Raw genomic sequence first — 23,148 nt, 5'->3', positions numbered from 1 at the left:
AGCCCCACAATCCCATGACCATGAGATCAAGAGTCAGACACTTAACCGACTGATCCACCTAGGCACCCCAACTTCTCCTTATTTTGAAGAACGAATCTGTTGTTGATTTTTAAAATGAATGAAATACTTTTAAATAAACACACAATTAAAACATAAGTCAAAGTATCATACAATCTTACAATCCCACATAAGAAATGAAGACTACAAAAGTACATATAGTGAACGATACCCCCTGTCCTGCCACCTCTGCTGGTCCAGACCCTAGCGTACTTGGTATCTGTGAGTCTACAGGAGCTGACGCCAGGACCATGGTCAGCTACCACGTACTACGGAAAGGTGACTGATCACATGGAGGACTATAGTTTTCTCCTTACACATACATTATGCCAAATCTTTATCATTCTAAAAGCTGAGTGCGTATTATTGTCACTTCAGGGATGAAAACACAGGTGAAGAGGTGAAAGCCTGTAACTGTCCTAAGATTAAAGTTTTGGAAGTGAAACCGTGGCCGTACTTCATTCCAGCCTTACCTCCACCTGGAATCCATACTGCAGAACAACGTTTTTTATATCTTCATAGCTCAATTCTATGGAAAGTTCGTTTGCCAAATTTTCAAAGTGGTACAGCAGAGGACCTATGGTTTAAAGATATTATGAATGAATTACTTAAATATAAACATGCACCAGTTGCTGTGTTAGATACAACTCCAAGCTGAATTAGAAGTTGGGCAGTAGACGGAACATAAAAAGGAGACGTAAAGAACGTTTACGTCTGCCAAGGGCACGTGTCCAGACCCCTGAGACTTTGGCCCAGTAGCTGACATTCAAGTGCTGGGGCTGCACTCCCGGGGAGTGAGTCCCTCTGGTATACCAGGGCTGCCCTGTGATTCTCCACATCACGGCGCTTACACCTGTGACGGAAGGAGCAACTGCATCAGGGAATGCCAGGTCCCTAACTTCCAAAGGTACAATGTAGTTATAATGCCTTAAGTAAATGCCCAACGGCAGCCACAAACTGGACGTCCCATGAAAACACAAGGGTCCTCCAGCTAGCCTGGGTGGGAGAGAGTGTGGGTACGATGGGAGGTTCTAGGCAAGGCTTTCTGGAAGGAGGAGGTGACATTGGGGCTGGCTTTTTTAAGTGCTCAGCTCATATCCCAGCTCCAACACTTACTACTTGTGTGCCTGTGGGCAAGCCACTGGCTCACTCCATCTAACGGGTAACATCCAGTACACCCAGTGTAGAGAAGGCACTGAGTAAATGACAGCAATCCCAACTTTTTAAAATGACAACCTCCTTTTACTATCCTCTCATTCCACATGTCCAAGGAACTATCATCTGATTCAAACCAGATTCTTCAATCTTTCAACCTCTCACATTTTGCCCAATGCATCAGCCTTGTCCAGGCAACACTACCATTCAACAGTTATGCTTCAGGACTAAACTAAACAATCTTGGTTTTTTGTTTGTTTTGTTTTTTTGTTTTTTTTTTTTACCAGTTCATTTGGTTAACTATAGATCCCAGGTCCAACTCACCACCCCTAAGCCTCACACAATGTGCTAATCACAGGAAATAAGAATAACAGGACAGTTTCTCCTCCCAAACGGCTCATCACTCTGTGGAACATACTTACTAAGACTTCAAATGTTTTTCTTCCGCTCCTCTTTTTAACCTTACATAAAACACTAAAAAAATGACGACGAACATGTATGTTATTACTCTTTTTCAGAAGACAACAATGGTTCCCTATCAAACTATTCTGTCAAGCTTAACTTCCTGTTAGTTTCATTAGTACTAATAAAAATGACAGGAGCTACCATTTACTGAGTACCTGCTGTGTGTCCTAGACCATCTGAACCCTTGGAAGCCTTTTTATAAACACACAGAGCACTGTAGTCTGTCCTGCTCTAAAGTGTATGATGTTTCTGCACCATTATTTTAAGAGCCTCCAACAATATTGTTTTATTGTATCTAAATAAACCCACTCCAATGATTCTTACACCCTCAGGTCATATGGTACCTCTACTCATGCTGTGTCCCACTTAGAGAGCTCCAACTTTCCAACTCAAGCTTTAACCATGCTCCAAAACCTTGCTGGAATCAAGTTTTAGTATAATGCCTCCAAGTTCCCAGCCCTACTGCTCACTCTCTCAATATACCACACCGTAAAACTCATTTTATGTAGTGTTGCATTGCTCACTGATTATTTTTCATGTAATCTGCACCTTTTTTAACCAAACTGCAAGCTACATGAGTAAAGGAACATGTTTTCAGTTTCACAATGATGCCCAGCATAGCAGTGAATGTACAGGTAAGCATCTGTAATTTTACCACCCAAAGATAACTACTATAGTTGTGTTTAATTTTTTAAAAGTTTATTTACTTATTTTGAGAGAAAGGAGGGGAGGGTTAAAGAGAAGGGGGAGAGAGAATCCCATGCAGGCTCTGCAAAGTCAGAGTAGAGCCCAAGGTGGGGATCAATCCCACAGACCATGAGATATGACCTGAGCCAAAATCAAAAGTTGGACACTTACCCGACCGAGCCACCTAGGCACCCCTATAGTTTGTATTTTTTACAGTCTATTACAGATAGTAATTCGACAAATATCTCTGGGCAGATTTCAGACGTCTACAAATATAATTAATCTAGCATTTCTACATACCGTTCTCTATTAAAAAGAACCAGGAATCTTTGAGGGTAAAATGGCTTGTCTCAGGGCCTGGCAGAGAAAGTACAAGATGTGCTTAGAATGCCTGGCTTTTCCACAAAGGAGGAACATATCAAAAGGGATATGTCCAAAGGACACAGGAGAAGGGGGTACCCACCTGCCAAATCTGGGACAAGTTAATTTAAACCATTTGTATTTTTACGGTTCTAAAAGTTCCAGTTAAAAGACAGAGACAGTCAGATTGGGTAACAAAATGTAACTGTGCTGTTTATAAGACATTTCTGAAACAAAGAAAGGACTTAAGATCTAGAAAAAGATATCCTATACATTAACTAGAAGAAAGCTTGTGGTAGCTTTGTTGACATGCCCACTTACAGAAACATGGTTTGCAATTGTCCAGAACAAAAGAGCTGGCATTCAAACCTCAACAGAAAGTTTTATAGGCAGGAAAGGAGGGAGGTACTGTGGGCGAGGGTGGGTGCTAGTCACGGGCTGCTTTCCAAAGCAGACTTTTAATCAGTCTCCTTCTTTTCTGTCCTGTGTCTCACGCTTACTCTCTACTAGGTCACATCTTCTTAAATTTTCTTCTTTTCCAGTCACTTTTTCCAGTAAATTAAATTTCTGGTCTCTGCCTGAGCATGGACTGGAATGGGCATAAGGGAGGCATCTTGGTTACTTGGTTACATAGGGATGAACTGGTCCCTATGTGCTGACCTTCAATTCCTGTTTTTCCCCATATGGCCACTCATGTTCCAGGATCATACCAGATCTTCCACACAGATGGTCATTTTCCAGGGTTATTCCAGGTCAACCAGCTCTGTTCACATTGGTGTTTTGTTTTTTGTTTATTTGTTGGTTGGTTGGTTTTTGCAAAACTTATCCACCTACCGTATTTTCTGAAAAACTGTTACATTCTGTTGTCCCTTAATGGCATCCCTGCCATTCTCTGTCATTGTTTTAGGCTTTTTTCTATTTTTACAGTCACTGTAACAAAGTCTCAGTGAGTAAAGGAGGCAATGGGTCAAATACCCACCTTTTATAGGAAATTTCCCACGTTTAAAAAATATCAAGCTTTATAATGCTTAAAATATAGGACTCATCTCTCATTATACTTTATAAAGTTCTCCTTTGGTGCTTGTAAGATAATAGAAAATATACATATTGGTCTCTGGCAGAGAACCTCCAATCTACAGCCTATAGACCAACAGCTGGTCAGAAGCACAGGGGACAGTTTGCGACTAGCATTTGAGTGTGTGGAGGGGTGGGGGCGGAGGTCTTGGAGGCTAAACCCGTAACCCATGGCATCTCACACTATCTCCAGGAAGACAACATAGGAAGTACTTAAACTGGAGGACACCCAGTTGGTGTCCAAGAGAATCCCTTATTGTGGAGGAAAACACCTCATTTGGTGTCCAGATGTGTCAGAAGTGTTTAGGGAGAAATGGGTTTACCCCAGTAGGAAGGAAAAGACTGTGGGTCTTTCTTTTGAGAACTTTCACCTGTTTATTCTTCCAGATGAAGTTTAGATTCACTTCACTAATCGCCCGCCCTCCAGTGCTGGACCTAAGTGTCAGTGCAGACATATGCACACCCGTGCACACGGTTTAAAATACATTACCCATCATGCGTTTAGGGAGCACTGGTCAGCATGAAAAACTGAACAAAAGGTTTCCCCAAGGACACATGTAAACAGTTCCCTTAAAAACCTCACTAGCTTTCCCTCACCTGAGGAAGATCAGAGAACTTCAAATCCCCCTTAAAACAGTTTACAAATTAACCATATTCCCAACTCTGATTTCATAGAATGTAGACAATATCTTTGTTATAATTTAACTTCCAATATAGCTTTTTAGTTATGCACCCAGCACTCCTTCCCTATGAATGTTCTGGTCTAGGGCAGCATGGTGAGTGTGAAATCACCCCCCAGGGGCTGATACGCCCTCGGCTTATACGTAAAATTAATTTTCCAGGCCCACACGACTGAAGCCAAAACCATGGGAATGTTACAAATTTACCCATATAAATGCCACTTTGTCATGTCTCCTGGCAGCCGATCTTCTACCATTACTTTGTTTCCGCTTTCAAATAGTGAAACAATACACTCATGCACAGAACAGTCCCTAAACAGCCACTAACCGTCGGGCTCTGAGGGAGGTTAAAGAGCAAGCACAGCTTCTGGCCCTCACTGAGCTCAGAGACCAACGGGGAAAACAAAAACACAGGTGGCAACACGACGTTGTGTTAAATGCTCACAGATTCTGCGAGAATATAAAAGAGGAAGACAACAAAAATTTACTCCATCTTGAAGGATCACCTGAGCTGAGTGTTGAGCGCACACAGCAAAGAGCCAACGTGAGAACAGAGGGAAAACAGAAAAGGCTTTCTAGTCAGAGGGCTGGCACTTGAGGTCAAGGCTGGGGAGGTAAAAAAAAAAAAAAAAAAAAAAAAAAATGAAGCTAAGACACAAGACACAGCAAAGATCACAAAGGGCACTATGCACAATCCTGAAGAGTTCAGGTTATCCAGAAAGCTGGAATTCTATGTGGGGAGTGGGACAGCAAGAGATCGGCTTGCGGGGAAGATCACTCCAGGGGCCACACAGAGAACCAGAAGAGGCACGAGGTTGGAGACAACCTGGAGGTGGGGGACACTCCGGGAACTGCTGCATAACCCAGGCAAGCAATGATGAGGGCCTGAGCCCTCAACTAGCAGGAGACTGGAGCAGCGCTTCTCAACTAGGGTGATTTTGCATTTCTGTCGTCACAACTGAGGAGGTGTCACTGCGGCTGAGTAAGCAGAAGCCAGGAACGCTGCTCACCACTCTGCACTGTACAGGACAGCCCTCCCTCTCCGCCCCCCTGCGGAGTACAGCACGACCCTCCCCCTACCCCCCTGCACTGTACCGGACAGCCCTCCCTCTCTGCCCGTCCAAATGAAGAATGATCTTGACCCAAAAATCAAGGGCGCTGCCACTGAGAAATCCTGAGATAGAAAGAGGTTCAAGACCTATTAGGAAGCTTTAGGAGACACAACTTGTGGACTAGGTGCCGATGGTGAGGAAGAAGAGGGCTAAGGAGGACACACAGTTTTCCGGTTGGGGGAAATCTGTGCAGATGACGGATTGAAAAAGACAGGGGGTTCTCTTCGATTCCGAAGTACCCAAGTTGGTACCGAGTGGCGTGGCACACAACAGAGGTATGTGGACCAGAGAGATGAAAGAATAGGAGAAGCAGCAGTAAGAGTTACGCTTAGGAAAAGACGAGCACATGGCCTAAGAAGCGAACAACACTGTTCTGCACAGACACCCGGAGCACACCAGTATCACTGGTATATTCACCGAGCCAATTACTATTATTTTTATTTTTCAATTGGTTTTTTAGAGAGAGCGCACAAGCAGGGGGCTGAAGGGCAGAGGGAGAGAGAATCTTAAGCAGGCTCGATGCTGGGCGCAGAGCCTGACGTGGGGCTCAATGGATTGCACAACCCTGTGATCGAGACCGGAGCCGGAATCAAGCGTCACTCAACTGACTGAGCCACTCAGGCACCCTGACATAATTAGTATTTTTACAATTCTTCAGCTTATACATTTAATGTTTTTTTTAACATTTCTTTTTGAGAGAGCGAGACAGAGCACAAGTGGGGTTGGGGCAGAGGGCGGGTGGGACACAGAATCTGAAGCAGGCTCCAGCCTCGAGCTGTCAAGCCCCTGACACGGGGCTTGAACTCACGGACTGTGAGATCATGACCTGAGGCGAAGTTGGCTGCCAACCGACTGAGCCACCCAGGTGCCCCTCAGCTTATATGTTAAAAGAATTTTACTTGGAAAATACTAACCTTCCGAACAAGTATTTTTAAGGACTATGCTTCTCCACTACTCTAATTCTCAGAATCGTTTTGAAACTCTGGTAAGAAGAGTAGAAGATCTCCTCAATGACCTCCCACTAACCAATGTGCCCTATTCCCTCTGGTGCCTGGGACAGATCACAATAGAGCCCAGCACATCCATTCTTATCAAACAGTATGCTTAGACAGGGCCAATTGTATTTATTCCAGGCAGTTGTAAACAATTATTGTTATTATATAACTTAGTACAATATTAATAAACCAATTAAAAGTTCAAACAGAAAAGTGGTTTCTGTGAAACTTAACCCAATGCTTTGGAAATACGCAAATCCTTACCATGTCTCAGTAATTGGGGTCAAAAGTATTAATTACATAACATGACTGCTACTGCTAAGTCACAAACTGACCCAGGGTGAGCCGGAGGGCTAGCTGGTTAGGCATTCGAGGTATTGGATCTGGGCTGTGAGCCTGTCTCTGCCATATATAAGCTCCAGGACCCCAAGGACCCCAAGGATCCCACGGCTAGTTACTTAAAAGCAAGACTCAGTTTCTTCAACTGTAAGACAGTAGACATACCATTTCAACATAGGGCTGTTTTCAGATTAAATAATGTATTTACAAGTGGCTCACACACCGTCTAACCCCCAGTGAGCAAATATCCAGTAGGTAATACATCTGACCCTTGAAAATCACAGGTGTGAGCTGCACCGATCCACTTACACACGTTTTGTGTTGATAAATACATGCCAGTGAAACTTAATGTACTCAGTGTATTTTTTCTTCCTTATAATTTTTTTTAACTTTTTAAATTTTTTTAAATTTATTTTTGAGAGAGAGAGAGAGAGAGAGAGAGAGAGCGAGCGAGCGTGAAAAGGGGAGAGGCAGAGAAAGAGGGAGACACAGCATCTGAAGCAGGTTCCAGGCTCTGAGCTGTCAGCACAGAGCCCGATGCGGGACTAGAACTCACTAACTGCTAGATGATGACCTGAGCCGAAGTCAGACGCTTAACCACCTGAGCCACCCACAGACCCCACCTTCCTTATAATTTTATTAATAACATTTTCTTTCCTCTAGCTTCCTTTACTGTAAGAATACAATATATAATACATGTAATATACAAAATATGTGTTAACTATGTTATCAGTAGGCTTCTGGTCAACAGCAGGCATTAGTAGTTAAGTTTTGGGGGAGTCAAAAGTTATATGCAGATTTTTTATTGTGCAAGGGATCAGCATCCCTCTAATGCCCACATTGTTCAAGGGTCAACTGTATTACAGTTCAATCATTTCTTGGGAAATTTTTAAAGAAATCTGCTTTAAAGAAGTGACTACTTTTAAAGAGGATCTAAGGTTTGAGATAATTGTTTCATATGATGGTTACATTTTACAACTATTCTCATTTGCCCCCATGAAATTCTAAAGAGAAATTTGAAAAGACCTAATACTGCCTCTAGTCTTAGTCCTAATGGGAAAATCTGTGGTCAAGTCCAATCACTAAAAAGAGAGCACAGAGGTGTCTGGGTGGCTCAATCAGTTAAGTGTCCGACTTCAGCTCAGGTCATGATCCATCAGCTCATGGTCCATGAGTTCGAAACCCATATCAGACTCTGTGCAGACAGCTTGGAGCTTGGAGCCTGCTTCAGATTTGAAATTTCCCTTTCTCTCTGTCCCTCCCCCACTCACACTCTGTCTCTGTCTCTCAAAAAATGAGTAAATGTTAAAAAAAAAAAAAATTATTATTATTATTTTTTTTTAAAAGAGCACACGACAGAACCAACAACAAAACTAGACCAATCCTGAAGGCCATGGATTCAAACAAGGTGTAGCTGTCCTCTTATGTTACATAATAACCCTCATCTTGAAAATCTTTATATTCTAGTCATTACGTCAATTTTTTTTTTTAAGTTTATTTACTTATTTTGAGAGAGAGAGAGAGAGCAGGAACAGGGGAGGGACAGAGACAGAGGGAGTGAGAGAGAATCCCAAGCAGGCTCCCCACTGTCAGCACACAGCTTAGTCCCACAAACTGTAAGATCATGAACTGAGCCGAAATGAGGAGTCGGACGCCGAACTGACTGAGCCCACAGGCGCCCCTAGCCATTATGTCTTTCTTAACATGGATTATACATCTAACTAAGAAAGACAAGTCTATTTACCTTGGTATTATTATTCTCCCTTTATTTTAAAGGAGGAGGATAAAACTGGTAACTTCCTCTAGATGCTGGATGGGAATATTCATCACCTAGTAGTAGGATGCAGTAAAAAGGTTTTTGCGTAAATGAAACGATATTCTCTCTTAAACTCAAGGCAGTCCTGAAAATCACCATATCTACTCTTTTCCCACTATGTATTTGTACCTCGGAGAAAGTTGGGGGGGGCGGTTTAAGGGCTTTCTTTCAAATGTTTCATTTGAAAGAAAAAAAGAGCACTTCCTTCTTGACAGATTGCTGTCACTGGAGGGGAGGGCGGGGATGATGAGAGAAGGGTTATCAGGGTAATAACTGTACTCTCTGAAACGAGGACTGCTGTGAGAACGGCCTAGGAGAACACACAACTTCTGGGGTTTCCACTGCTTTCAGAGGAACTGCGTGACTGACTAGGATAGTATCTAAAGGATACTGTACAACTTAACTAACTATAACCTTTGTGAACACTGGTTACTGTGAAATTACCAAACAGAGAATTGCTCTAAGTACTCAGATAACTGTATGAGATTCTAATAAATACTGAGGAACTTACCTAGATTTATCCAAATTCCACCTGGCTTGAGTATTTTCCATATTGTGTCAATGTAATCGATTACATTGTGAGCTGTGTCTATGAAGAAACAGGTAGCAATGCAGTCCCAGGTATCTAGTGAAGGAAAACCAAGTTACTACATTTAATTATGTTATTCTGCCTTTTCTTTTAATTAATTCCATAAATGTACCAGCTATGTCTTAAGAGACTATGCATATTTAATTTAACTGGAGGAATACAGAAGCTAAACTCTTCCAATCAACTGTGTAATTATAGGAACCAAACAATCATTTATGAGATACTTTGCAATTCATAAAAGTTTTTATTAAGAATTTGATAGTCAGGGTGCCTGGGTGGCTCAGTCAGTTAAGCGTCTGACTTCAGCTCAGGTCATGATCTCGCAGTTCTCAGATTTGAGCCCCGCATTGGGCTCTGTGCTGGCAGCTTGGAGCCTGGAGCCTGCTTCGGATTCTGTGCCCCTCTCCCTCTCTCTCTCTCTGCCCCTACCCTGCTCATGCTCTCTCTCTCTCTCTCTCTCTCTCAAAAATAAATAAACATTAAAAAAGCTTTTTAAAAAAAGAAAGAATTTGATGATCAGCTTGGAAACCATTTTCGATAGCCTGTATTACTAGTATCTTTACCAAAAGGTACTCGTAAGAGTTTTGTTTATAATCTACTCAATGTCTACCCTTCATTTCAAATCAATTAAGACAGTTATTTGAACTTTAAACTGTGATTTAAGCCAATGTTAACCATCAATTCTGGCAAGTTTCAGAAAGACTGTAGGCACTTGTTGCCAAGTAAGAAATGAATGGCATCAAAATACTCAAACTACCCGCCAGTGCTCCGGATACTGGCCGGTGTAAAAGGGGGGCCAGGTAGCCAAGTGAACCCCCTGGACAGCAGTGTCCTTGGAGGCTGTGGCCCAGGACAGGGACAGAGGCTGGACTAAGGCAGGCCTCCGTGCAAATGCCGGCACGACAAAGGCAGGCATCCAACCGAGGAGGCCCGTGTCACCATCGGCTCTCCCAAATCCCGCTGCAGAACAATGTCCCCGGGACTCGCCTAACTGATGTTTCCCATTATTTCAGCTCTATTCTGAGCCCTCGCTCTCTATCCCCAGCACCCAACATCTTCCATCTCACTCTTTCCACCTTCAAAGTACAGGTTTTCCCAATGTCAGAGTTCAGGGAAAAAGAAACAAAAACCTACCTCGATCCCTCTAATGGCTTCCCACCTCTCTGAGTACAATCAAACCCTCCCCAACCTGGCCTCCCACCGCGGTGCCCACTGCCCACTACACCCCAGCCCGAGCGGCCTCTCGCTCTTCCTTGAGCAGAACAAGCGCCCTCCCCACCGCGAATCCTCCGTCTCTCGCCATTCTTTCTCTCTGCAACATTCCCCCCCAAGTATCTAATGGCTTGCCTCTTCACTTTTTCGAGGTTCTCTGCTCAACATTTTTTTAAAGTTTGGCTTGGAAAGGACTTCCCTGAGAACTCGATGAACAGCAGCCCCTCCCCTGCCACTCTATATCCTTGTCACCCTGCCTTGGTATTCTTCGTCACAATGTTCATGTCACTGCCCCTCACTCCCTATCAGAATAGAAACCCCTGTATGGGGACTGTGCTTTGCTCACTGCTCTCTTTCCAATGCCTACAACACACCTGGGACTTAGCAGGTGCTCAGAAAAGTACCTGTTGAATTAATGACCTTACCGACCTCTCAGCATTCTACTTTTCCTCTTGCTTTTACTGCCAATCCACTTCCCCTTGCCCCTCTCTCCATTACAGTCTCCTTTTCTCTAATGCTGGCTCAAACTTCGACAGGTTGCCCAGGTGAAGTCCAAACTTCATAACCTGATTATAAAGGTCTTCCACAATCTGGAACCAACCTACTTTTCTAGCCACATCCGCCATTAGACTCCCAAACCAACCTCTCTTTTCCTTCCAGTCAGGCTGTGTCACCATCTCCGATGACCTTATTCATTCATCTCTTTGTACTACCCGTCTCTCCCTATTCTTGAAGTCACAGCCTTCTCTCTACAAAGAACTTCTTTCCCACACTCATCTACTTTTAGCTTTGCTGTACTCATTACTCACTGAAATTTGTTTACATGCCATCTTATATTAATAGACCCAACAGAGTCTACATTTCTGAATTGTGGAATCTTCCCCTTCTTTATATTTCCCATCATTACCTTACATATGTCTTTGAATATCCTAAATTGTCACTGAAGTATACCTCACATTCTACTATCAGAGTGAATGACCAAAACTTTGCCTTAGTATAAAATTGGCTCATTAAATTTAGAACAAAGGACAAGACCGTTTAAATGCTTGTTTTGGACTTACTGCATTCTGAGTAAATCTCCTGAAAATCTCCTGCTGTCATCGAAAAGTTAGAACCGGGAGGAAGACTGTGGGGATCAACATCAGGGAAAAAGATGGGTCGAATCTGATCCGCTGACCTCCGGTTATTGCTAAACTGATGAATCCAAGGATAAAGCTTATATTTATTAACTTCAGAACATCTGCAAAATAGGAGCATAAAATTCAGTGTTAACTAAAGACTTCACCAAAAAAATCTACTTTAAACACTAAAATATAATCTGATTGAAGGTTTACTTATAAAACTCATTAATACTTAAAAGTGCTACCACTATACCCCTCCCCAATTATCTGAAAATGCACATACACATGTAGATGAGCAACCAATCATGAATTAAAAGACAGGAAAAAAATTAAATTCAGAAATATAAATGTGTCGTTCACTCACATTTTAAAAAATGTGTTTCCAAACTTCAGACTCAAGTAAAAACACAGTCCACTATTTTCTCAAGAAAGTGGTTATGGGTTTCGTTTGCTACTCAACTATTCTAATTGTCTCCTTTTAACCTTCTCACCCCTCCCTAACTCATACCGCCACCAAGAAAACATTGTATTTAATTTAAACAAGGCAGCTAGTTCTTTTTTCCCAATGCACCTCTTCTGGCTTTAAAAATAACAATCCTTTTCCACTATTTTCTAAAAGAGGCCACAGAAATTCTGAGACATGTTTCCAACTCAGTCATATGAGCATACTTGGCCACTTTATAAGAATCTGATTGAGGGAAGAAGTTAAGACTGCTACACCGAACTCTGATTCCATTAAAGAAACCAATGGGTGGAGAAGTTTAGGGAACAGAGAGAAAACACTCCTTCCCGGATCATACATACAGTCTTGCAATTCTGCACAGGAAGCATTTCTGTTTTGTGGGATATCTCATCATTTTCTAAAAAGTCACTCATCCACCCTGTTTCAACATTCTGCTAACTAGGAACTGATTAAAAGTGGTATTTTGTATAAGCAACTTGATGTTAATATAAGAAACAATTATGACACATATAATCAAACACTATGTATTTATCTTCAAATTCAGAATTGCTCAAAAATAGGTAAGTCAATCTGATTCTGAGAAAATACTATTTCTAGCAAAAAGTAAATTAAATACCTGTTGAGTACAAAGTTGGAAGAAAAGAGCATAAAAAAACTCCATTCATTTCCTTGACAAGCATAACCTAGCATAGCTATCTCCCAGGCCAGTCTTCCTAGTCCAGCACCAGGTACCAGAATATTTACTTTAGAAGGATCCCTGAAATGAAATAAGGCAATTATGTCCAACCCCTCAAAGGAAAAAAAAAAAAAAAAAAAAAAAAAAAGACAAAATCCACATTAACTAAAAACTTAGATATTCAGTAAGTTCACTCAAGACTCTGACTTCTTAAAATTGAGAAGTACTTCTAAACATAAATGAAAAATAAGAGTATGAGGAATTATCACATGTGCAGATATCGGATGAAGGTTTCATGCTCTAAATATTTTTCAGGAAAAAAAGAAGTCACCTTATATCTAAACTTACAAAGACACTCATATTCCCAAGTAGCTGTCACTTGAACAACAACTACCTCAAGAAGACAAATTATCCCCAGGGAAGGGATCCCAATACACACAAAGACTGAACAAAATTATTTTATCATGAACAGTAAAACAAAACATTATTTCTAAAGTCTGTAGCAAATACAATGGTTTGTGTGACTAAGATAAAATGTATGTAGATTTTAACGTGTTAGGTGTATCTGTAAGAGTCTACGGATTTTGCCGGCACAAGAACCTGGAGGGAGGGTGTCCTCATGGGCGAAGTGAGGAAGCGCCTCCTAACTGAGCACAGATAGTGGCAAGCAGGTCACACCAAACCACTGGCTCTCCACCGACTAGCATCACACTACAGTCACAACTTCTCTTCACCGTAAGACCCACCATCCACTTTCAAATGGCTAACAGCCTTAGCAAAGCAAGGGACTTTCCAGTCAAATTCCAGTCAAATAGAACTCTAGGGGAACTAAAATGGCATCTTATAGACATCAGCTGCCATCACATCAATTAAGAAGGAATTTCATTATTATCTGCATTCTCCAAATTTAGCTCATAAATCAAATCCAGGGGTGCCAGGGTGGCTCAGGGGTTAAGCATCTCAGAGCCTGGAGCCTGCTTCGGATTCTGTGTCTCCCTCTTCTCTCTGCCACTACACCACTCATGCTCAGTCTCTCTCAAAAATAAATGAACATTAAAAAATTTCATAAAAAAAAACAAATCCAATTTCCAAATCTACCCCCATGTAGAACTCTTTTTTAAATCTTTATACCACATGGTCTTTAAGTTTGGTGTGTGCCACCAAATAGCAACAGGTCTTTTCACTAGTGGCCCATATGGTAACCTCAGCATTTCCCATTCTGAAATGAAGAAGAAACAAACAGAACCATGGGGCTTTTGACAATTCAGTCTATAAATATAGTAACGTGGGAATTTGTCCACGGTCATCCAGTCTGAAACATATTACATATGTATTTGCATAAAAACCTTAACAAAGTCTCTTTAGTTTCACTGTTTAATTTTATATATACAATAAGGCACAACCAAGATTTGTTAAAAATCATTTCTGACAAGTAGGCTTATTCTGATATAGACATTCTTTAATATTTGATATGAGCAAACTGATGCCAAGTGGTCACAGAACAGTTTTCACTAAAATAAAATGCTTTCTTATTTCAGATTACACACAATGTCTCTATGTGTGAACACTTTAATATTTTGTTTTGTTTTGTTTTTAGAGAGATAGAGAATGCAAGTGGGAGAGAAGGGCAGAGGGAGGGAGAGAGAGAGAGAGAAAGAGAAAGACAGAGAGAGAGAGAGAGAGAGAGAGAGAGAGAGAGACTGACCCAAGCAGGCTCCATGCTCAGCACAGAGCCTGATACGCAGCTCAATCCCATGGTCCTGGGATTGTGACCTGAACTGAAATCAAGAATCAGACACTCAACTAACTGACCCTCCCAGGCACCCCAACACTTTAATTTTTAATTGACTTTATAGATTAAACTTTAAATTTTTTTTTATTTTTAAGTAATCTGTACATCCAACGTGGGGCTCGAACTTACAACCCCAAGATCAAGAGTCAGACGTTCTACTGACTGAGCCAGCCGGGTGCCTCTGATTACATTTCTTTTTTTCTTTTTTTAATGTTTATTTCTTTTTAAGACAGAGAGAGAGCACAAATGGTGGAGGGTCAGAGAGAGAGGGAGACACAGAATCCGAAGCAGGCTCCAGGCTCCAAGTTGTCAGCACAGAGCCTAACGCGGGGCTCGAACTCACAGACCGTGAGATCGTGGCCTGAGCCAAAGTTTGATGCTCAACTGAGTGACCCAGGCGCCCCTGATTACATTTCTAATGAAGAGAATGGGTAACGTCCTCTCGCTTGGTGTAGACCTACCTGCACCAGTATCTAACAAGCATATACATATTTTTAGTATCAGAATTTGTAAAACTACAAGCCATAGAACTCTTTGCTACCCTTTGTTTAAAGGACATGCCACTGTGACACCTCACCCAGGCCTGCCTCTCTCATTTCCACTCCCTATCAGATCCACCAAAACCCTTACTCTCCCAGAATTACCTCTTTATTTTTCTCAGTTCCTATTTGCCCAATCAAAACATGCATTTTTCCCAAGTGACCGTTCTCACCTTAGATTTAAAAAAAAAAAAAAAAAAAACAAAAAGGCGAAGTAATGCAACAAAAAGTAAATGATACGGAAGTAAATTCATAGAGTAAACTGTTATAAAAAATAATCACTAATAATTTCTGAATGGCTGATGAGCTGAGTAAAATATTACCATGAAGAAATTAGAAATCCTGCTAACCCTAAGGGGCAGTTGTGTTAACAATGGTGCCGGACAATTATTTTGTTAACTTATGGAAAGCTAAACTTTATGACCAAATTCTCCTTACCTAAAAAGGCCTATAGAACTCTCTACCCCCACCTTGTGGCAGAAAGTGCCATATAAAACTACTAAAAAGCTATCAAGCCATGCAATGCAGACTATATCAAGGCCCCAGACTAAGAGCAGAGATCATGATAGATCCATCTATTATATAATATATATTTCCGTGGGTATATAAAAGACACATTAAAATAAATGCCACAGAATTGAAAAAACAGTCAAAAATAAAGCAATGAATGACATGGTGAGAATTTTTCCCTACATTTTTGTCCTTAGCTAGGTTTGTTTTCCATTGGGTTATTATATGAGGGATACTAACAGCATAATGGGAAGTGTCTCTAATTTAATGTGTATGAAACTAAAACATGCTAAAAGGCAGTTTCCACTAGGACTCCAGGTCAACTCTACAGCATTTCAATGAAGATATTTCTGCGGAAAATAAGAGAACTAGAAGTCTACATACAGACTTTGGGGTGAGGTGACTTTAACCTTGGCTAAAACTTAGAAAATCAGGCATAGAGGCATATTACATGGGGCTCAATAATCAAATGATGCTGCTGGAGATTCTTCGCAAAGAAATGTAAGCTAACAGGTCTACCTACTTATTAAGGTCCGACTATGGAGAAGCAGTATGTTTGCTACCAATGTGGCACCCCTGAGAAGAGCAGGAAAAGTTTCAGCAGTTTACCCCAGACAAGCAAGAATGAAGAGCGTACTCCTGTAAGGACAGGGCAGGGGCCCCTGCGTGTCTAAAGAGGCCGTGCATCGGGCCTGTCCCGCGCTCCGTGCTCCAACCATCAGCAGCAGTAATTGCTCTTCTTGAGAGAGGTTTCCTTTATTGCACACAGAATGATTTCTGTGCTGCGGCTGCAGGATTAGCAAGTTCCAAAACACAAAAGACTTTCTCTTGGGTCAACATGACCCCTGGAGGTCAGGAGCGCGCGCAACTTTCAAGCACTTGGGAGTGTTCCGTCCTGCTTGAACTGTAGCAGTTCTCTGTTCAATACAGTAAAAGCCACTAACCACTTGCGACTACTGAACACTTAAAACGTGGCTAGTCCAAGTTGAGAGGTGTTGCAAGTGTGAAACAGATGCCAGATTTCAAAGATCTAGTATAAAAAAGGAATGTAAAATACCTCATTAATAATCTCACATACTGATTATATGCTGAAATAATATTTCAGATACACTGGGCTATTAAAGTATATTATTAATTCCACCTGTGACTTTTTATGTGGCTATTACAGAAGTTAAAATAACATATACAGCTTGCATTTTATTTCTATTGACCGGGGCCGATCCACATATAGAAATAGTAAAATCACAATTTTGAGCAAAAGCCAATTGTGAAATGACACCACAAACCATTCTTTGAACTTTTACAATATAAAGAACAATAAAATATATTGTTTATAAAGGTATATGAACATGTAGTTAATGTCGGAAGGCTAGAGTAACAAATTCATATTAGCTATTATCTCTGGAAAGAGATAAGAATATATACTCAGCATGGTTTGCAGGGCACGGTTTCAACTGTGTCTATAATGTTTCTTTTACAAAATATATGCCAAAAAACCCACGCAAAAAAAAAAAAAAAAAAAAAAAAAAAAAAAAAAAAAGCCCTGAAGTAAATATGGCAAAATTTAAAGGTCTAACAGAGGTACGCATTCAAATATTTTTTATTCGAAGTAGAAAATGGGTCAGAAACCCCATTAGTGTCTAGCCCCTTCAAAAATATGATCCCAGTTTACCTCTTCATCCACTCTCAACACAGAACTCCACGTATCAAACAACTCCTCACCAATTCCAGAAAACACCTCCTCCTCACCTTAATCTTCAGAGCTTCTACACACCCACAGAAACTCAGTTTAAATGATCACCTACCTCATTCATCTATGAAGTCGTTCCCAAATATCCCAGGCAAAGCTTGAACTCACTACCCAGTGCTCTCAGCACTTCATACCTCTGTTATAGTTTATATTCCAAGTTCTTCTATGCCCCACAGACCAGTCACCTATTTCTGTAAATAAGACTTCATTGCAACACAGTCATACACATAAACATATGGTCTGTGGCTGTGTCCCCCAACAACAGAGAAAAGCCTAAAATATTTACTAGCTGGCCCTTTAAGAAGTTTGCCATCCCAACACTACACGTCGGGAACCTCTCTCCTACTCCTACACAGAGCTTCCTTAACCTGTTTTATGATTGAATAAGTATTCTACTACATGACTGTAACATAATGTATCAAAATCTACTAAGGACATTTCCATTCTTTCCCATCTTTTGTTAGTATAATGTTAAAATTAATACCCTTGGCATAAATGATCTTTCACATTCAGGAATAAATATATCTGTAGAAAGCTTCCCCAAAATTGAATTTTAAGAGTCAAAAGATAAACATTAAAATTTTGTTAAATATTACCAAGTTGCCCTCCATAAGATTGTACTGATTTATTCTTCCATCAGCAAGCTATAGGTTTCTTCAGGTCTTCAGTAAGTTATGTAATTTTTAAACTTTGCATTGTAATAGGCATCTTAGTGTGTAAATGGCATCTTAGTGTGTTTTTCACATTTGCATATTCTTAGGAGATGGAGTTCCTTGTATTTCATGTTCTGTGTACTGTCTATTTACACTATTTTTCTACTGGGTTATTAGTATACATTGTTTTCCCACTGAGATATTACTCTAGATTTGTAAGCACTTGAAATCCTGAATTTTAAGAGCTTGAGATCTTGTTTGAAAGACATCTGAAATATTTGTCTTTGGCCTAAGAGGGCTTTCAGGATGAGGGGTATATCTAAATTTTCAGGCTCTACTCTTGCATTATTTGGCAGTCTACATTTCCTCTATTTTCCCGTTTTAAATGGTTTCTTTTAGCTAAAAGAATCCTTTCATAAATTATATAGTCCTTATTTTAATCTAAGTAGAAAAAAGGCTTCTTTAAAGCTCATCCTAATGCCCAACTATATGAGACAAAAATATATTCAACTAGGCAATTGTGTACCTGTTATCTCTTCGGAGTGAACTGCAGACATGATAGATTTCTCCCACACACAAACAAAATACCACTTCAAATTCTTCTAAACTAGGATGGGCTAATGAAATTAGGACCTAAATATACAGTCTGACAGTTTTCAGAATTCATAAGAGAATACAGTTTCACATGGCTGTGCTTTCTCATCTCAGGACTCAAGACTCTCTTTCCTTAGCAGCTATAAACTTTATAGCATAAAATTCTTAAATTCAAATGATTAAATGATTAGTCACCTGAAAAATTAAAACTCTCCATCCATTCAGTTCAGACCACCAACTGAAATGTTACTGTGCTTATGTTCGTATTTAAGAAAAAGCTTTAAAATTACATTGCTAATTTCAATGAGCAACTGCTCACTAAAGCAGAGTCCAAGTCTATTTAAACCCTAAACAGACTAGAAGCTAGTAATTACTGAAATGGTTGGCATCCGGCACAATTAAACAGCATTTCCTTAATGAACAGAGACCTCAATACACATGTCAATCTGTGGCTTCAAAGCTGCTTGTGTTTGTAAATTCAGGCATTTAAAAACTCTAAGCAAACAAATAAAAATAAAAACTCTAAACAGAGACAAACTGGACCAACTCATGACAAGTGTGTTTTCATAGGAAAAAAATATTTTTATGATCACAGGCATAGTTAATTCTATGCATATCTAAATATATTCTCTTTTAGAGACGGCGCAGTTAGAAAAAGCCTCCACTAAAATTTCAGAAAGAGGGGCGCCTGGGTGGCGCAGTCGGTTAAGCGTCCGACTTCAGCCAGGTCACGATCTTGTGGTCCGGGAGTTCGAGCCCCGCATCAGGCTCTGTGCTGATGGCTCAGAGCCTGGAGCCTGTTTCCGATTCTGTGTCTGCCTCTCTCTCTGCCCCTCCCCCGTTCATGCTCTGTCTCTCTCTGTCCCAAAAATAAATAAACGTTGAAAAAAAAAAAATAAATTTAAAAAAAATAAATAAATAAATAAATAAAATTTCAGAAAGAAAGAACCCGACACACCAGGGAACAAGGTGGTGAAAAGAGGAGGACTTGGTTTGGTGCTGTCGTTTCTATCTCTGGGGGTGCTGCACTTTTGCAGAACTTCCAACAGCGCTATGTTGGGACAGAGCATCGGAGATTCACCACCTCTGTGGTCCGTAGGAGCCACTATGAATGAGGAGGGCCCAGGGAAGAATTTGCCGTTTTCAGTGGAAAACAAGTGGCGGTTACTTGTTATGATGACTACGTACTTTGGACCTGGATTTGCTGCACTTTTTTTTTTTATAGTAAGACACCAACTGCTTAAGAAATAAGGACGTCTGGGGTGCCTGGGTGGCTTAGTCGGTTAAGCATCCGACTTCAGCTCAGGTCACGATCTTGCGGTCCGTGAGTTCGAGCCCCGTGTCAGGCTCCGTGCTGACAGCTCAGAGCCCAGAGCCTGTTTCAGATTCTGCATCTCCCTCTCTCTCTGACCCTCCCCCATTCAAGCTCTGTCTCTTTCTGTCTCAAAAATAAATAAACGTTAAAAAAAAAAAAAAAGAAAAAAAAAGAAATAAGGATGTTTTAATTAATCCATTAAACAGATGTGAAAAGGAGCATTTTAAGAAGTGCAGTCTCTCTGAAAAATGGATCAAACTCTTGAATTCAACATACTCAATATGTTTGTAAATAAACTTATGGCATGAATCCTTAATGCCTCTTCTCTGAAACCTGGAATGTAATAATTGTGCTTACTTTTTATTTAGGAAATGTTCCAGAATTTGTTTGGTCAAAATATGTGTGTAATTTAGCCTCTTTCTTGGTTTTAAATTTTGAGATTTAATTTTTGATTACTAGGTCAGGACCTTGTTGGTAATTTATGTTCTATAAAATGCAAATTTGACTTTGCTGTCCCACAATAATCTTTTTAATTGAAAAAGAGGAAGAAGTGTTCTTTTAGTCTTTGAGGCAGTAAAATTCTTTTTCTTCATGAGTGATAATTACTTAATCATGAGTAAAACCAATAATGAGTGTACAGAGTGAAGTACAAGAGCTTTTTTCCCTCCAGACTTGTTATCTAAAACTAAATTTTTTGCCTTGATAAATTTGCTATTGGCCAATACTAGTTTTGTTTAGACTGAATAAAAGTAGAATATCTGAAATGAAATGTAAAAAAAAAAAAAAGAAAGAACCCAAGCAGACATAAATTCGAGTCAAATCCAGCCTGAAATATGAAGACATCAAATTCCCATGTGCTTGCTGTGGCATAAATAGGGGCCTGGAAATTTATCCGAGACTCAACGCTGACCAGGACTGAGCTAAGAATCAACCTGGATTCTGAAGGGCTGTATTAATGTCCCTTCCAAGGACAAGGGGTTTACTTTTTTATGGCAAAGTTATGACTTTAATACAGATATTGACTTTACTGTTTTATTAGCTTCATGTTTTTAAGGTTCTATGACAGCTCATCTTACCAACTATAAGGAAACCAACCTACATTAAACAAGAAAAACAAATGACATAGGAAAAGATAATGAAAGGTTCTCACCAGGTCCAAGAATGGCACAAAAAAAAAGAAGGCTGACAGATACTTTGGCACACTCCATTCAAAGTTTAAATACACCAGTCTACTTTTATAATATTATTTACTTTCAGGGAAGGGAAATGGGTGGCTGGGTAACAGTTATGGGAAAGAGACTTTAAATCCTGTTAAGTTTTTAAATTTTTGAATACTGTGATATGTTTTACCAAATCAAAATCATTTAATTATTATTTTATTTTAAAATAAATGATTACAATCAAGAGTTAATCCATCCTTTTCTCACCAGTCCACATTCTATCTTTCAGTAGAAATAGTAATAATAATAGTAGATAACAGCAAAATAATGTTCTGTATTAGTTCACCAGGAAATTTAACAATGGCAAGCCCTATCGTAAAGCTTTTTTTTTTTTTACCGTTGTATTTATTTTTGACAGAGAGACAGAGCATGAGCGAGGGAGGGGTAGAGAGAGAAGGAGATACAGAATCTGAAGCCGGCTCCAGGCTCTAAGCTGTCGGCACAGAGCACGACGCAGGGCTCGAACCCACAAACCATGAGATCATGACCTGAGCCGAAGCTGGAGGCTTAACCAACTGAGCCACCCAGGCGCCTGATAGCTGACATTGTTATACTGACTGGACAGCACGGTAATATACATGATTCATTGATCGTGACTAAATGAGTATGAACAAAGTCATGTCGAAAGTGCTAGAAATGATGCTGACCTAAGCATTTGGCATTTAGCTTTCCAAAAATACCCAAAATTTGGTACATTCCAATTATAAAGAGTCTCACTTCATAACCTACTTTTCCAATACAGAAATAATTTGAATTTTGAGAAATACCTGGATTTTATGTTTATAGAAGCTATTCAGCTATTATGTATTATTTTTAGAGCAGAGCACTGAATATATACACTGACAGCACCAACTAGAAACTATGAGTATAACATCCTACAATATGATCTACAATATATCAATGTTTATAAAAGTCCATAAAATTGAAAACACTTGTTTATGAAAAATAAGGAAATGAGAGATTATATCATAATTCTTTTTTAAGTCTACTTATTTTGAGAGAGAGAGAGAGAGAGAGAGAGAGAGAGAGAGAGAGAATGCATGTGGGAGAGGCAGAGACACAGAGGGAGAGAGAGAGAATCCCAAGCAGGATCTGTACTATCAGCATGAAGCCTGATGCAGGGCTCAAACTCACGAACTGCAAGATCACAACCTGAGCTGAAATCAAGAGTTGGATGCTTAACTGACTGTTATCCTAATGTAGGATAAGAAAATCTGTAGCATGTATTAAAGTAAACAAAGATAGCCTTTAACAACTGTGTGATTTTTAGCTATTTATTCCAACTTGAGCCCTCAGTTTTCAAAACAAACGTTATTGAGGAAGAAGACTTCATATCTTAAAGAAAAATTAAAAGCATATTTCAACATTGCCACCTCAATATTCCCTAGTCAAAGATGTAAAGATGTCTCCCAATAAAGAAAAGCCATGGACCAGATGGTTTTAGAGGTGAATTCCATTAAATATTTAATGACAAATGAACACCGTTTCCTCTCAAACTCCCAAAAAAGTAAAGAACACTTCCTAACTCATTCTATGACACCAACATTATCCTGATACCAAAATCAGGTAACAACATCACAGGAAAAGAAAATTCACAAGAGTTTTCACAAAAGAAAAAGAGAACAGATCAAGAATACCCTTTTTATAAATGTAAAAATCCTCAACAAAATATTAGCAAATTGAACCCAACAACTATTAAAAGGATTGTTCACCATGAACAAATGCAAATTTATGTCAGGAATGCAAGAGTGGTTCAATATAAGACAATCAGTCAATGTAACATAACATTAATAGAACAAAGGAAGGAGGGAGGATTTTTTCCCTTGGCACAGAAGAGGTATTTGATAAAATGCAACACTTTTTCTTGATAAAAACGCTCAGGACGCTGGGAATAGAGATAAAATTCCTCATAATGATAAGGGGTATTTATGAAAAACCTACAGCTAAAAACATCAAATTCAATAGTGAAAGAAA

At 40.0% G+C, this 23,148-nt stretch overlaps 1 protein-coding gene across 2 annotated transcripts in view; it reads right to left on the bottom strand.

Annotated features, from left to right (window-relative positions):
* CARNMT1 (carnosine N-methyltransferase 1) overlaps positions 1–23,148 on the bottom strand; it is a 43,717-nt gene that overhangs the window by 3,027 nt on the left and 17,542 nt on the right. For both annotated transcript variants that reach the window (XM_047830409.1, XM_047830410.1), the window contains 4 exons: positions 12,742–12,882; positions 11,603–11,781; positions 9,252–9,365; positions 531–634 (listed from right to left, as the gene is read on the bottom strand). In XM_047830409.1, the coding sequence (XP_047686365.1) occupies positions 531–634; positions 9,252–9,365; positions 11,603–11,781; positions 12,742–12,882 (538 nt within the window). The remainder of the gene's footprint in view (positions 1–530; positions 635–9,251; positions 9,366–11,602; positions 11,782–12,741; positions 12,883–23,148) is intronic.

Source organism: Prionailurus viverrinus, chromosome D4 (assembly GCF_022837055.1).
Source record: "Prionailurus viverrinus isolate Anna chromosome D4, UM_Priviv_1.0, whole genome shotgun sequence".
NCBI lineage: Eukaryota > Metazoa > Chordata > Mammalia > Carnivora > Felidae > Prionailurus > Prionailurus viverrinus.
Note: the sequence above shows the minus strand (reverse complement) of the source record. Positions and strands in the feature narration are given on the sequence as shown.